At 38.4% G+C, this 17,455-nt stretch overlaps 1 protein-coding gene across 4 annotated transcripts in view; it reads right to left on the bottom strand.

Annotated features, from left to right (window-relative positions):
* The window catches only part of LOC144026651 (microtubule-associated serine/threonine-protein kinase 3-like), a 37,678-nt gene that overhangs the window by 12,019 nt on the left and 8,204 nt on the right, over nucleotides 1-17,455 (bottom strand). The window contains exons 1-8 of one of the 4 annotated variants that reach the window (XM_077533518.1): nucleotides 15,960-16,365; nucleotides 12,093-12,178; nucleotides 9,688-9,760; nucleotides 7,459-7,479; nucleotides 7,047-7,125; nucleotides 4,876-5,033; nucleotides 1,583-1,658; nucleotides 787-996 (exon numbers count right to left, since the gene is read on the bottom strand). In XM_077533518.1, coding sequence (XP_077389644.1) covers nucleotides 787-996; nucleotides 1,583-1,658; nucleotides 4,876-5,033; nucleotides 7,047-7,125; nucleotides 7,459-7,479; nucleotides 9,688-9,760; nucleotides 12,093-12,178; nucleotides 15,960-16,033 — 777 coding nt within the window. In that variant the 5' untranslated portion in view covers nucleotides 16,034-16,365. Of the gene's footprint in view, nucleotides 1-786; nucleotides 997-1,582; nucleotides 1,659-4,875; nucleotides 5,034-7,046; nucleotides 7,126-7,458; nucleotides 7,480-9,687; nucleotides 9,761-12,092; nucleotides 12,179-15,959; nucleotides 16,366-17,455 lie in introns of those variants that run through there. The other 3 variants (XM_077533516.1, XM_077533519.1, XM_077533517.1) reach the window with 3 other exon arrangements.

The raw sequence follows: 17,455 nt of genomic DNA, 5'->3' as shown, positions 1-17,455 counted from the left end.
TTTTTTCTTGTTTCGTACGAAAAAAAATAAATGATCGTCCTACTGCACAGTGCACATGCTGTATTCCAACTTCAAGCTTCTGCCAACATAAATAAATGAATAAATGAATAAATAAATTAATAAAAAAAAAAATATATATATATATATATATATATATATATATATATATATTATTCAAAATATTTATTATAATAAATATAGTTTGGTCCAAAAGGAACTTACATAAATATAGTGTTTCTATTTTTTTTTAATTGGTCTTAATATTTTGAAATGTTTAAACAAACAAACAAAAATAATCGTTTGATTAATCGCATTTTGAATAATTTCCAAAATAATCGTGAATTTTTTTTTTTTTCTATACTCGAGCAGCCCTAGGACACCCTATGTATTTAAAAAATAAATAAATAAATAAATAAATCCTAATGCAAATATCTGTGATTGGCTGGCAACCAGTTCAGGGTGTACCCCGCCTTCTGCACAACAACAAGAAATGATGTAGCATATTGTGTTACAATGCTGCAGCAAACATAACTCTGAGCCATCATTAACAGTTTTAAGAAGTCAGTGTGTTGTGTGCCTTTGGCCATCAGAAAATTATTGCGCAACAGGCTTGCATCCTGCTCAGTCAGGCTCTATTCAGTGCCCTTTCATAATGTCATTGCAGCCAAGTGGCTGGCTGAAAGGTTCACATGTGGGAGCTCATTAGTTTATGCATGAAGTATTGTCCTGATTTTTGTAAAGATCAATACTTCTACCTTTTCCAATTCACACACACTGCATCCTCACCTCATGCAGCAGCTTTTCCAACTTCTCCTGCAGTTCAGCAAAGTAGCGAGATGTAACCAGACCTTTCTGGGACTTCTCCAAACAGTCACGGACCAACTCGACCAACTGGTGCTGGATGAAACCCAACACTCCATCAGCCAGCGGGAGGGAGCTGTCTGGAGAACAGTGGGTAACAATTTCCAACAATCTCTCCTCCATCTGGGCCGTGGCCTGCAGGCAAGAAAATTCACATAAAATCCATTGCCACATTTTAAAATCGAGAAGCAATTAAGGCTGTCAACACTGAATTAAAGTGGGTGGCTTCATATCATTGTTGATCACGTAACAATGACTGACACATTTTGACTGATAATACACTGAACTGGAGAATTTATTTATTTATTTTTTGTATCTATCCTCATATTTGCTGAAACCTACCTAAAGATATTTAGTGATATTAGGTTTAATTTAATGATATAGATTTTTTTCATCTCCATTTGAGATGTCCTGTTTTGCTGACATATCTGTGTATGCACATCGTCAGATGCAGATACGAATAGCAGGTGTAATATACTTGGGTGTAACATTTTGTCTTTATTGGCATTTATTATTGTGCATAAACACTAAAAGGTGAGTTTAATGAGTTCATGCTTGTGAGCATAATTGGTGAATTAGGTCGGTTTATGCTTGGTGTTACTTGGGCTCACATCCTAGCTAATACAGGTGATGAACCTCCTATGATGGTTTGTTTGGGTTGACTAATTTAATGAATACAGCTATTTGTATGAAAATATGAAAAGATTTATTTAAAGCTTACCTTTGGAAAGCGTTCTCTGTAAACATGGTTCATCATGACTATCTCATTGTCAAAGGAGACGCTTGATCGGCCGGGGCTGCAATGTGAACAAAACACTTGATGATTACATTGTACAGGTCAAGAAAAGGATTGATATTTACCAACAAAATAACAAAGTTGCTTTGAACTGCAACACTTAGTTGGGAGGGAGATAATGTGAACAACAACAAAGTTGAAAAAATAAGTTTTTATAGTGACATAGTGTCCATTCAAGTGAAGACATGAAGGATGATGATATTGAGACTACCCAAGCGTCAAGATTAAAGTTGATTGTTAAAATGAATTCCAGAAAATTCCTGCAAAATTGCACGTCAATGTTCTGGACAAGAAACATCATAGGTACTTTTTTTTTTCCCAGTAAACCTACATTTCCAATTCAGCTGTAGCCCTCAGAGCCAACAAACAGCAATCAAAATAATACTTCTGGCCTTCATGCATTCCACTTTTACACAATATTTTACCAAGAATTTGTACAGTGAAGTTGAGAATGAAATAGTTTGATAAGTACAAAGGCAAACTGTAACTAACCCTTAAAATAGTAAAATGTTAGTTCCAGTAATACAATGTCTTTAATCTCACAAGCAATTCATTCGGAAAATGGATGGATGGAAGTGAATGTGTGTTTTGACGCCAGTTGCAAATTAAAACAAGTTTGACGACACAATGTGCCGTCCTAACCTCCTATCAACTCCATCACTAGGGATTATGTACTCATAAAGGCAAGTGCCCATTGCCTAACTCTATTAGCCTGGCCTCAAGTCTACTCTCTTTTATCAAACTAAACATTCTAATCTAATCCCATATTTTCAGGTCAGTGATTCATTAACTGCCAAAAGCAGCATTTGTTTTCCAACTGCAAAGGACAGATCCTGTTGGAAGCTGTTAAACGAATAAATTTCACAGTCAGGTTTTTATGCATCTGTTGTACACGTGTTTACATCTAAAGCAGACGTTTTCTTTAAGCCAAACAGTGAATCACTGTCAGCGCTTAGTTATTCATCTACAGTGGATTTATAAAGAAGCTGGAGCAATTTCACAGAAAACCGTAGCTGGTCATAGCTTTAAGTAGAGAAGATGCAAAGTAAACCTATCACATGCAAACATGCTTCCCAAGCCTTTTTGTTGTGATGAAAGCCACCTTAAGACTGGAAGGCAGATGCCCAGCACACTGCTGCAACTCACAGTGGCGCTAAAGCCCTCCCCGCAATCCTAAACCACCCCCGCCATCGACTACAGTTCAGCAGCGGGATCCCTGCGGCACTCTGTAAGCCAGCACGCCTACGAATGGCACACCATGGTGCCGGAACACAGAGCGCTCAGGCATCATACAAACAGAGCAAAGCGGCGCCAACACGCAAGAGTTGTCAAAAATCATGCAGTAAACTGTCGGATAGCCACCTGACCGTCGACCAGCCTGTATGTATAATCAATGAGGAGCACCCAGTAGATTTTGAGTAATTTATCTTGGTTAAAAAACATCTTCTCATCCTCTACACTTTCTCTTTGTCCTTACATGAAGAGTCTGCGTCAATAGAGAGCATGCAATAATTAAATGAATTACCACACTTTTAAGATTACAACGGACTTTGTTGCTTGTAATTTGGCTGAAGACCATGTTTATGGACATTTCAGTGTCATGGCACACGAAGGTATTAACAACAGTTCCGTGATTCATCTACAAGCCCCAATTCGATAAGCAAAAGCTTAGGCATTGGGTTAGTGCTGTCACTATCGAATATTTTTAAAATCAATTAATCTATTCATTATTCAATCGATTAATCAAGTAATTTGATTCATTTAAATTTTGCATTAAAATGAATTACAAAAGCATTTCCCCCCGATTATTGTTTCTTAACCAGTGATTAATGTTTATTTCGTACTTCGTCTTCATATAGTGATTTAAAAAAAAGGGGGGCGGTAAGAGAAAATCGATGTTGTACTATGTTAACAGTCCGGTAATTGTTGTCCAAAATAAAAACAGATGTTTGCAAATGTCTTATTTCATGAAGGACTAGAGAAATCAGTGAACAATTACTGTTGATATGCTGAAATCAGAGGATTTGGACAATTTTAAGTAAAAAAAATGGCTCTAAACGATTTTTTGATTCTTAAAATTGTTGTCAATTAATTTGCTAATCAATTGCTTACTGATTAATTTTGACTGCTCTACTACATTGGGTAAAATGTAAATAAATACTAAACGAACTAAATGAATTGCAAATACTGCTCAACTTATATACAATTGAATAACCTAAAAATACAAAATTTAATGTTCAAAATGCTAAACTGTTTTTGCTTTTTGTATTTTTGTTTTGTTTTTTTGTGTGTTTTTTTTTTTTTTTGGGGGGGGGGGGGGGGGGTGTTGCAAATGTTCACTCAATTTGAATTTGACATCTGCAACATGTAAGAAAAAAGTGGCAGGTTTCCCATTGGGAAACATCGCCTTTCTTTTTTTAACAACACTCAATAAGCATTTGGGAAGTGAGGAGACAAATTGTTAAATATTGATTGTAGATGGAATTATTTCCCATTTGTGCTTGACGTACAATGTCAGTTGGTCAACAGTGTAGGGTCTCAGTTATGGAAATTTGTACTACAAAATGTGCCAGAAATTTTCAATGGCAGGCAGGTCTGGATTGCTGCCAGACCATTCTAATACTAGCACTCTTTTTACTACGAAGCCACGCTGTGGTTAACACCTGCAGAAATTTGTCGTCTAATTGGGGACGCCCCTGAAAAAGACACGGAGGTGCTCACCTGAGCACAAGAGAAGAAATATAGTGATTTTTTTTTAAATTTATTTATCATTTTTCTGCAAAACAAATTTTTAATGACGTACACACTAGTATGTGCAGTATTTTTTTACATAGATGGTGAGAGATATTTTGTTGGAAACAATTTGACATCTCAAATTCCATCCATTGGCAAGCCTGTCTAATATATGCAAAAATAAATAAATGAAATAGATTTTTCATTAAAAGAACAGCAACATGTTTTGCTTCCATATTAATCTTTCTCTGGCATCTGTAATGTCTAAATTGGTTTGAGGCACGTCTACTACATGCTAGTGCATGTTCTGATTGGTCTGTAGTAGTTGTGGCAGCTAGAGTAATACGCGCCTGTCGGTTATTTCCCAGTGGATTTGTGAAACAAAGGTTGAGCAGCAACAATCTGGCTCATCTGGTTATACAGAAGTGTATTTACACCAACCAAGCCCTTGGATTCAGACTCTGTTAGTAATTTCAATGAGCTACCTCAGACTCCGAGAGCGGGGTCGCATGACGGTCGTGGGCCGGCCATCCTCGTCAGTTATGCTGTCTGTGCTGCGGAAGTGTTTGAAAAGGAAGTGCAGCTCATCTTGGGTTGGCTGGTAGGGAAGCTGATGAAGGCGCTCCTGGGAGGATGAAGAGGACTGCAGACAAAGCACAGAGCTCGAGAAATTAAACACATGCTGACAAAGATATGGAACTAGAATTAGCCATGATGTCGAGAATCAATCAACCATTTGCATTTCTCACTTTTGATTTTCAACAAACCATTATGGTTCATAAACATGTTTTGTAAAAGACTCTTAGTGTATCTCTGACTGAGTAGTAAATGTGCCAATGCTGCTGAAAACCACAAGCATGTGTTCAGACAAGTTAGGCTAACGCCAAGTTAAAAACAATAGTGTGGGAAAATCCAAGAAAGCATCCAAACTGCAGATAATCCAACTGTGGAGGATCTTCATGGAAAATCAAAGTCACCAGTGATTCTTTAATCAAACCTTGTGTGCTCTGTACAGAATGTGGGATAGACTGCCGGCAACGTCAATTCCACAACGTACGCGTCCTTGACAGACGGGCCCAGTGGAGTGGCATCTGTGAAGGCGATTTCTAATGCCATGTTATACAGTCAAGAGGACTGAGAGGCACACTGATAAGCTCCATTGTCCACACTGACCTTTAGGTCTGTGCCGGGTCTGACAGTGAAGTTCCTTATAATAGATGCACATGTTCAGGATCCTGCTGAGTCCATACAAATAAAACTATTGTGGGTCAGTTATTAACACCTTATCATTATTTGTCATCATTCAAAAAAGTTTTCATATATAAATTAATTAAAAAACTCATCTCACTCTCACAATTACTTTTTTATTTTTTTTTATTTTTTTACTTAAGCCATCATTAGTGGAAAATCACTGCTACAACTCCTTAATAAGAAACACAGCAAGGGTGCATCCACACCCAACTTAATCCCTTCACAAACATGCACACACACACTAAGGGTGTCCATGTTTTCCTTCCAAGGCTACATACAGAAAAAACAAGGATCCGAGTCACGAGGGCCATTTTTGACATCGTCCGACTTTATTAAACGCTAAAAACAATCAATCATTGTGTCATAGTTATTTTTGTGCTTTCTTTAATTATTATTTTTTTAACATTATTTTTTAACACCTGTTAAAGGTCCTAAATCAAACTGTTTGGAATATTTTGGGGTGTCTGCCACTGCTTTGAGTAGATCTCCACATTCAGAACCAAAATCAGAGTAATTGGTAATAAGATGACAATTTTCAAAGCCGTGCTTACTTGAATATCTTCGTTAATCATTAATGTGCTATGTTCACATATCAGACCTTGACACAGACAGCAGAAAGTGGAGGAAAACATTTTTGTTTCTGAAATTAAAATATCTTAATTCATGAGCCTTTATATAGAGAGAATTACTTTTTTTTTTTGCTGTAAATTCTTTCTTTGCAAGTCAAACTAAGTGGTAGTACCGCAGTTACAGTTGTCAGGTGTAATGCACCCATGGGTATGTGGGTGTCAAAAACTCCTCCCCCCACTTTTTAGGGTTTCAGGCCTCGTTAAAAGTTTTATAGTTCTTTTTTTAATATATGCTGCAAGAAAATGGGCGTGGCCCACAAATGGAAACCACTAACATACACGTTTGCCTTACTATCTTAGTGGGCATTGACATAATGCATTTCTATCCTAGCCCCTTACCTTAACAATCACAATTGCCTAACGCTAACCCTTACCTAAACCTCAACCAAAATCCAATTCAAACTCTAAAACCAAGTCTTGACCCTCAAAAAGAGGTCTGAACTTGTGGTGCCCACCAAAATGTCTCCAACAAGGACAAGTCGGTCCCCACACTGATAGTTAAACCGGGATTATGAAAAAGAAAAAAAAAAAAGAAAAAAAAAAACACGCTGTACGGGTCCACACAAATTGTGCTTATTACCTCTAACACTGTGTTCAAACTGGCTCAATGACTCATTCAAGCAGATGATTCTAGAAAACAATTAGCTGTCAACTCAGTCTTGGCATTTGCTGTTCCTAGTGGCATAAATTAATGCACAATTATTAGGCTTGAATGAGGTGTTAGAAATTTATCAACAGGGACAGATGGTGCCATTTTTTGTGGGGGAGTTACTTACTGAAACAGTTGAGCTGGGCGGGTTGGTTCCATAGCCTGACGAGGGGAGGGATGCCAGAGACCATCTACGGCCCTCAGCTCTGAAACATCAAATTCAGTATTGTTTAACATTTCATATGTGAAACACTTTACATAACACACCGTGTTGATGTTTTTGTCATTTACTGTCACATATGAAATGGGTTGTTTGTTCAAGTAAATCAAGTAATAACCTAATATACAATCCCATCCATTTCATTGGATACACCCGCAGAATCTAATGACAGCAGCTTGGACACCAATATGGATTTCAATTCACATAGAGGTGAATTCACGTAACAATAGGTTCATAATGTACTCACAGGATGTTTACAATGTATATCTACATACAATACATTGTATATAGTTGCTATCTCACAAGAAAAATAAGGTACCTGTCCGCACGAGCCAAGTGGCTGACACGAAAGCAGAGAGGAGAGAAGAAAAAAAAAAAGCAAAGACTTTCAGTGAGACTGCGGAGCTGTGCAAATGATCCTGTGACCTCTGGCATTCATCTGAGGAATTCATCTTGACAATGTTGCCATCCTTGCCACTTTGCATTTGTCCACATATAAAAAAATTCTTCTCAGCAAGCATTTTATGTAACAGGAACACATTCTCATCGCAAAACACCAAGCCCAGAGAATGTGTTACTGCAACATTTTAATTTATGATGAGAACAAATAGAAAAGACATAACAAAATAGGGTTAGCACAACATAAAATAACATTTCAGGTTAATTTAAAATTAGGGCCCGACCGATTAATCGGCCACAGATTTTAATCTGCCGATTGTTGGCCTTCAAACATCGGCCAAAACAATCGGCCAATTGAACTAAATCGCTGATTATTCCCCCCTTAAAACGTTATCGAAGAAACCCGAAGTTTGCGATGCTGGTGCAAGTACCCCGAATGCACCATTTTGCTTGCATAGCATTAGCAACTAGCAAGCGTGTAGCGTATGTTATTGTGCTTTTAAGTTACATTATATTATAAAGCTGATATTTCAAGGATTCAAACAATTTCATTTTTCAAAATTCAAGGATGCAAACATCCAAGGATTTCGTTGTTGTCTTAACACACATTTCCATATGACATGGCACGAAATACAATCCCGGAGGTCCCAGGGTAGCTTAGTAAGTTCCTCCCAAGACTTGTGAAAACAGCACAAGATAAAAATATATAAAAGAAAAGCAAACAAAGTAGGAGTGGTTTTATTATTGACACATAAATCTATACAATAACCTTGTATACTTCATGATTTTTTATTTTTTTTTTTTTATGGACTTGTCATTCAAATGAGAGAATCTTAAGAGCGAAAGTTTGTGCGCAAGTGGCACCCATTGAAAAGGAATTGGGAAGGGGTTAATTTTATGTGTTATATATATATATTTTTTTTAATAATCGGCAGATTAATCGGTAATCTGTATTTTTTCTGCTAATAATCGGTATCGGCCTCAAAAAATGCACATCGGTCAGGCCCTAGCAAAAATGCAATGTGCGACATTCCTTGACAATTATTTCTATTTTTTTTTGTTTTTTGTTTTTTGGGGGGTTTTTTTCATTAAATCGAAAGATAACTTGAAGGCAGTAAAAGAAAGATAGCAAGAAAGGCTGACACTGGCGAGGACATAAGTACATTCATAGTAGAGCCCAATATCAGTATCCATGGATTTCAGTCGATGAATTGTGGCTTCAGCTTCACAAGGTTTGGCAATGCTTGGCAGTATCCCCCCGCCCCAGCAGTGATTGGCTTCAAATTAAGCACCATCACTCTCCATCCACTAAGTGGAAATTCCCACAGAGCATATCTACGTATAACATCTGCTACTCCAGAATGAATATTGCTCTAGCAACTGTAAACAATTAACTGGCAAAAAATTTGGTATCAATATTTTGCCTTATTCCTATCATGTAGAATTGCTGAATTCCGACCCAGCATTTGTGTTAGAACAGCACTTACGTTTATGATCTTTTCTTTGTTTAACTCATCTAGTTTCCGAATGAATGATCTGAACTCCTCCTGTATTTTTGCTAGCTTGTTGTTAAGTGGCTTCAAGGTGCCATCCTACTTTTAGCTTCACTTGTAGGCTACACATGCTTGTCGGAGAAGCATGTTGCCATAGGAACTGGGTTGAATGCTGTGTGAGTGGGTTTCAGGGTATCATCTAACAAATGGCAACACATTCATCCTCGCCTGGAAGATCTGGCAGACGGAAAGGTATTGCATGCACGAGACGACATTTCCACCGTCACCTTGCAGATACCAAGTCTCACAGGGAGACCCGCAAAGTGCGGTAACATTTGTTAATTTTTTTAATTATCGACTCTTAATCAGTCATGTTAATTAGTTCACTGGAGTTCAAACTGTGAAATGAAAACTCTCCAAGGGCTTCTAAGGACAGACAATGGGATGTGACTTAAAACGGGCATTTTCTGCTGTGATCTTTTTGGGGGGAAAAAAATGCAGCAAAGGTGAATTTCTTAGATTATTAGATCAAATTTTCTCAACCAGTGATTTTTTTTTTATATTACATCAAACAAAATTAATTGCTGAAAATTTTATCATCACTATTTCAATATCAATATTTGCAAGTAAGGAAAAAAAAAACAGTGCAGACATACCTTCGCGCAAATGGAAAGTTGACACAGGCACTGGTCGACACATTTCGAGGGCTGTCCAATGGACTGCTTGCAGCTAAATGAGGAAAGATTACAAGTTACCATGGCATTGTATTCCCACATTTATTCATAAAGTCGCAAGTTGGAATAATTAAAGGAAATCTGAAGATACTGCATATGATCACGTCAGTCATAAACACATTAGGAGGCTTCATGTGTATGCAGACCCTCAATTACTACAGCAACAAGCTCCTCTGAATGCTACGACACATCAACTTGGTATTACTTTGCCAAACATTCCAGTGCCTATTTATGACTAGCCGTAATTGGGGAGCGGGGGTCAGACAGACCAGACTAAAAGGGGTTGGGCTGGGAATCATTTTGAAGCCAAGAGATGGAGGCGATTAGGGACTGATTGCACTCTGTCATGAGATAATCCTTGGCAGATTGCACATCCGCACACTGCTGGCATGAGGAGACTTGACTCCCAAGACTTTCCAGTGAACGCAGCTGCTTCGTAACATTAAGTGGAATGTCAACATGATTGTTGATTCAGAAACCAGCCCGAAATTATCATCACGCTCTAAATTAGCAACAAGTCAACGAGTTCTCCAGACACAGACAATCTTGTGCCATGAAACAAACTACAAATTTGAACGTGAAATAATGATGACTTAAGATGGTACGATGGAACTTCTGGACATTTCGCAATCCAAGAAAATGTGGAAAAATGAGCCTTAAGGCCCACAAAACTTTACAGGTCTTATCGTTCTTGTGCTTAGCATATCAACCCAGACATCGAGTGACCTTTGATGGGGAAAAAAAAAAAAAAAAAAAAAAAAAAAAAAAAGAGTCACTCCAGTGTGTCTCAAACTTCCAAAGGCAACAGTGCCAACCACTGAGCTATTCGGCCAACATCAGAACAGTGAGTTCAGTAAAAGGCTTTTACAGGCAGTGTAAAAGGTGCTCCAACATTTTGTACTTTTTTTTAATAATGCTTTATTTCTAAATCAATATAGCTAAAAGGCTCTTGCTTTGCTTTAAGCCTTCCCAAAGTGCAATCATGTTTAATTGGCAGTCTATAGAAGCCAAAGGACAAGTTCTTACAAGACAGGGTCTTATTAAAGTGTTACGCGAAGCTTAAATTGTCTACTACAAAAGCAAACAAAACATGGTATTTCGGTGGATCGCCAGTTGCAAAAATCTGCCACAGGAGATATTCTTGTGTGGTCTCAAAGCATTCTGCTACTCTCTGAGGCAATTTGGGCAGCAGACACGCCAACTCGTAAATGCTCAGCAAGAGGATGCTTGCAAATAACGAAACATCTGGACAACTTGTTGTTCCTCAGCTGGTTTTGTTCATAAATATTAAATTACCACAGACCAAGTACATGTTTGTGCCTTGAAAACAATAGTAAAAGTTCAGTGTCTTATTAGTGAGCCGAACTAACAGCATACAAACTAACCTTGTGAGCTCATACTCAGGTTTCATGGAATAGCTGATTTGTTTATTTATAATACACTGACACCAAAAAGTTGTGATTCTAATGTGTGGAAATGTGAATTCTGAAGAGGGTTTGAGCTGAAGCTCGTAATTTGCTTCCCAGTTTGTCAGGACATCGTATTTATCGTCAGGACATGCAAGTTGTTGGGAAGCCATTAGGGCATCCAAGGCAACATGGCAGGACAACCTTAAGAGAGGAAACAAGATCGTAGCGGTGTGAAACTGGAGCCGGTGTTCATTTCTAGCGTGTATCAAAATGTTCTTAAATAGTTTGGCTGCCTACGTGCTGAGCAGCGGAGATCAGTCAGTCCTGCTGAGCTCAAATTACAAAAAAAGGTATCAGACTGGTTAAACAACAAACCACCTGCTGCCACCAACACACAACTGCTCTGTGAGTGAAGAAAGTAAATTGCAACAAAAAAGAGGTGTATGTGTTTTTTGGTGGTTTGTTGCTGCATCTTACAAAAAATAGTGAATAAGAACCGTAAAGCTACCTCAGTGGATCCTGTCTCTTCTACTTTTTGGCCTTAAAGTAACAATGTGACTGTCTTGTCTTGTAATAAGAAATACAAGGACTTTCCCAAAGTCATTTGGTGAGTAACAACCCGTCTCATAATGATGTCACACTATGATGTCACACTATTTATGTAGATGACACAGCCTACGACATTCAACTTTAACACAATGAGAAATCCAACCCCGCTAAGAATTTACTGACCCGTTACTGCTTAAAAAGCAAGTTAGACTTTATAACTGGATCAGCCTGTGAGCTTGAGTATCTGTGCGCCACTCAGTTAACTGATGCAGAGTTTTAAGACAACAAAGTTTAAATCAACCCTAACATTGACCTGAATGGCAAATTCAATGTTTGGGCTGCTGTTGCAAGCCCAAGGATGGTTCTTACCTGTGTGGACTGAGAGAGGGGAGAGGGGTCGGGACAAAGTGGGTGATGGCGTTCCGACACAGAGACTCTTCCTGTTGTTGCGACAGCTGGAGCAGAAACAGAACAGGGGGGAAATTAACAAGTAGTTTCTCTCAATACACAGAAATCAATGTTGATCACAAAGAATAACTACAATAGAAACTTATTTCAACGTAAAGTTGATAATGTTGGAAAGGGACAGCTGTTTTGTCCCAAGTATATGCCCATAAAACACTATTTTCATAACACTCTCCCTAAACCAATTCATCTATCATGATGAGGATGGCGTCCATAGATTTCAAAACAATTTGACTTTCAGTCCTAATTGCCCATACTGGATAAGATGAATCAGATGTTCTGCAAGTGGCCTGCAACATCATGGAACCAAATAACCTGTGACAGCTTTCATGTAGAGCAAGGCTTAAATACCCCCACTTCCTAGTGCTAGGGATGCACGATAATACTATTTTTCAACCGATACCGATAAACCAATAATTTAGAATGTTCCGATGTCGATAACCGATAAGTAAGCTGGTAATTGCAAAATTAAATGGAATACAAATATACTTTAAAGTCCTACTATAAGTCTAACATGTATAAATTGAAACATTGACTACGTTTCCATGCAGGTAATAACCCTTTTAAAACCCGAATATTGGCAATATTCCGGTTTTGAAAGGACATGTAAACACGCGCAATAACTGGTAGGGGTGTGCTCAAAAAATCGATACGGCAATATATCGTTGCGGGCCTCATTACAATACACGTATCGATACGCAGGCGTCAGAATAGATATTGCTTGCTAACTTTAAATAGTCAGTTAACGTTTACCTTTGCAGCTTGCATTGTACCTAAAAAATAAAAAAAACAGCAGCGTCTTTGAAGTTAATTGCCTTCAATTAATGCAAAAATAGCACATCAGTGATTGGACACTGTCTCTGGCTAAGAAAAATGAAAGCAGAGGAAGAATGTCAACATTTATTTACTTATAAACTTAACATGGCACGTGTCTCAGTGTACCCATTTTCCGAAATTTTGTTAAAATAAATAAATAAATAAAATGTGTCTTATGTGGGATACATATGTATCGCAATACGTATCGTATCGTGGCCCCTGTATCGTGATATGTATCGTATCGTGAGGTTGGCGGCAATACCCAGCCCTAATAACTGGAATATATGGCCTTATTCGGCTTTTTCATAATCCGAATAAGTGCGCATATAAACGCATTCAGAATAACTTGATCAATTGGGGCATTGTTTTTTGCTCTACGCATGCTCGCTATTCTTCGTTTATTTGATTTTCGCAAGGAATCTTGGTCTATGTAGTCACGACTTGTATGCGCAGCTCCGTCCTACTATGTTTTCACGTTATATTATGTCTCTACAGCGAAAACAACACAGTTTGTGCCTATATACATATAAATAAAGTATAAGTCCACGCTTCTGGCGTATAACCCACCGGAAATACTCAAGCTGATGTCAACAGACATGACGCTTGCAGCAAAGAACCACACTTCTGGAGCGAGAAGGAAACCAACTACTTTATTTAGTGTGGTGAGTGACATAATATAAAGTATAGTAAGTTAAAAGCGGAAATGACGTTATTTACGTAATTACGTTGTCCGCACATCGCGGTCGAACGGAATATTCCGATCGAACACAAATGAGCATGTAAACGGGAGTAACTATTATCGGCGAATTTCTTTATTATCTGGTTTATCGGTTTGACATCAAATCAGTCCATAATTGCAGATAATTATTGGCCGATATCATGCATACCTACTTCCTGCAGCACGAGATGACTTGAAAAATTGTACCACTTAAAAATACACATGGTGACTCTGGATATGCTGCAGAGAGTGGAGAAACTATTTCATCAATGTTTGCGGGGTGGAGCTCATCGTCTGTAATGCTACTACCCTAGACCATGTGAAACTGTATGAAATCATTCATTTGTAGCTACTAAGTGTGAAAGAATATTACAATAAAGTTACAACGTAAATGTGTTTAAAATTGGAAGTATTTTTGTGGACACCCTCTTCAATATCTACCACAATTTGATCAAAACGGATCAGTTAAAACGCTCTATGTAAAAACAACCTCGCGCATTTCTGACACCTTTGTGTAATAATCTTGGCCATGGTTATCCGCCATAAAAACTATTCTTATGTAACACTTGTGTTAACTTGTGTGTTTGTGTGCATATACCAGCTGTAGTATAAAACTGAATGACAGTAATGACACCGCATGGATTAACGAGATCTGACCTCGGAAGTAGACGCAATCCTCTAAAACTCTGGCCTTTGGCAGTACACCGAGTAAGTCGTAATAACATTATCAAATAACATTTGATGTGGAATGGTGGATGATGATGACTATGAAGATGATGTGATGACTGTCCTGTTTATAACCCCATGTCCACACATTTTGTGTAATTGTTTGGTTTTTAGGTAAAGGTGACACAATGTGACCACGTTATATCTGGGTTACCACATTTGAGTTTATATCATGTAATGTACAACAGCCAGTTTCCATGAATTTGGGAGTTTTTTTTGTGCTATCCACAAAGCTTTAAACCAACCCATGAGATTATTTCCACCCATGGAGCATATCTGCTTGGAGGACCATTTACGTAACTCCAACTGTAATCTGCAGGCAAATTCATGACACACTACTATGGCCTTAGAGAGTAGGAGGGAGAACTAATGAGAGCCAAAATACAAAGAAGGAACCTCCTGTCAACAGACTCAAAGCTGATGGGAGTGGGTGCAACGATAGCAGCGGGCCCAGCTTGAGCTGCAGATGTCCGAGACTGATTTGTGCATGTGTGTACAGGGAAGGGAGGATATAATCCCCCAGCTCTAAAAAGAAAGGGGCAAACTTGGACCATAAACGCCACCATGAGCAGATGTTTCACTGGGATGAACAATGATTGTGGTGCAATGTTTCAAGCAGTTGAAATACACTCCTTCATATGTTCACTTCAAAATTAAAAAAAAAAAAAAAAAAAAGGGTAAACATAAACAAAGTGCTGATCTGTCAGTCAAATAAACATTCATTTCTATCTAGTCCAGCCTTACAAGAATACAATTACATAATTGCATTCATACATCTTGGCACCTTGGCCTTGAAATAGACAGTCAAGTCCAATAAATGAACATTATAGGGAACAACCTGACTTTCACTGCACTTTACTATATTTATTTAATGAAAGGACCAAAATATCTTTTTATCACCATTGTCTGCTTCCAAACAAAGTGATGTACAGTACTGTAAAACATACACAATGGCCAGGACACATTGATGAGCCCCTTACTATGGGCCTAGCAGGTTTTGTGTTTATTATGAGTTTATAACACTAAATAACAACAAACTAGAGTCTGTGAGTCACCACTGTAGACAAACTGCCAGGTTAAGAGTCTATTACCGGTAATTGATTTTATACGACTGCCACAGACTGTCTGTAGCCTACATCTCGTTGGCCTAAATTAAGGGTGATCTACTGTTGAGCTGCTGTAATGTTCAATCTCACCTCAACAGAGGTGTACTAGAGTTCAGTGTCAAATTGACAAAGAAGTCAGCGAACTGGCCAATTTATTACACAGTACTCTATAGTAAACAGCACTATCACAGACAAAAGCTTCAACTCGCGCCCACCATAACACGGGATTAATGTTTGAGCATTTAGCTCAGCAGTTATTTCATAGCAAAACGCGGGAGACAACAACAAAAATGTTTTCCTACGTTGGCTACAAGTCATTTAAAAACAACCCGAATCACAGCCAACGATCCGAGTGTAAAACTGCCTTGAGTTCAAAACGTAAATTTCGAACTCCTGTGAACTAACCTTTTTGAGCGCTTCAGCAAGGCTCCAGGAACAAAATGGGACTTGTTCTGGCTCGGTTGACTTGGGTCGGACATGCTAGCTGGTTCTCTTTCATAACCTTAAAAGTTTTTGGAGAGTGTCAGTACACTGGACTGGAGGTCCTCTTCTATTCTCTCCACCATCGTCTTTCTCTGTCGGCGGCTCCTTTTGTATTCAACGCCGATTACGTCTGCCGCGTGCAGTACGATTCAAAGCGGTTTCGACGCTCCTTACATGTTCTGGTTCGCTGTCGAACTGCGGTATTGTGCCCGAAACATGAAGCCCATTACTGTGTATTTGCTGGACAACGCAGACCATCGAGCAGCGGGTCGCCAACAGACGCTGCTGGTTGTGTGTGTCCGTGTGAGGAACCTGGAGTCTGATGCTGCGTTCAAGTGCTCCTCGTTCACTTCGGCTTCCGTTGCATAGCATCATCATAAATTACTTTGACGTCAAACGCTTTTATATTTTGGCCAACTAAACTTCACTGCGAAAAAGCTACATTTCTGTGATTGAAGGTACTGCACAAAGTATACATACAAGAATACCTCGTTTATTGTTTAAATTATTGTGGGCGACGCGACTGTCTAACGTACGTAATGTGCTCCCATGAGCGTATCTGGGGGATTAATGTCTTGGCGAGCCCAGCCGCGAAGAGCGAACCCACCCCCACCCTAAAAATGTTTGGTCTGTTTAGGCTGAAAGATTTTGAAAAGCAATCTAATAGCAATTTTTTTACCCCCTCAATATTGCAATCGTGCGGAGCCCCTCTGGTTCCATTCGTAAACGATGGGAACAGATTAGTAAACTGGAGATTTACTAAACTGTGGAAACAGATTAGTAAACTGTGGGTACAGATTAGTAAACTGTGGGTACAGATTAGTAAAATGGGTACAGATGACTAAACTGTGGGTATAGATTAGCAAAAAAATAATAATAATATGTATTTCATACCCTGGCACAAGAGGGGCTCCGTACAATTGTGATTTAATAAGCGATTATTATTATTTATTTTTTTTCAAGGTCCTGGCTATACATGAAAAACTAACCAGTCCCAAGACGGTCTAAACACAGCTCACGTTCTCTGGCTATTAATGGATGAACATTAAAATCCAGCGCTTGGTGAATTCTGCTTCACAATGATAGGAAGAGTCGACATTGAAGGATCAAAAAAGCGACATCACTACGAACGCTTGGCCACCCCAAGCCAGGACCCATGTTTTTTTGTTTTGTTTTGTTTTTTTAACAAACACAAGCAATAAATTAATCTGTAACACAATAAACAATATTAGATGTATTATACATAAAAATGTGGGTCATATATTAGGCTTATGCAAAAATAAAAGCAAATGGAACCATTAATTAAAATGAAAAAGTTTTACAGTACTTCAATTTCAGTCGTTAACTTACTCTACACTTTGACTTGCAGTATTTTAACGGTTCACTACATCACACAATTTTACCAAATGTAAACACAA

This window comes from Festucalex cinctus, chromosome 10 (assembly GCF_051991245.1).
Source record: "Festucalex cinctus isolate MCC-2025b chromosome 10, RoL_Fcin_1.0, whole genome shotgun sequence".
Classification (NCBI taxonomy): domain Eukaryota; kingdom Metazoa; phylum Chordata; class Actinopteri; order Syngnathiformes; family Syngnathidae; genus Festucalex; species Festucalex cinctus.
This window is presented reverse-complemented; position numbering and strand designations above follow the sequence as displayed.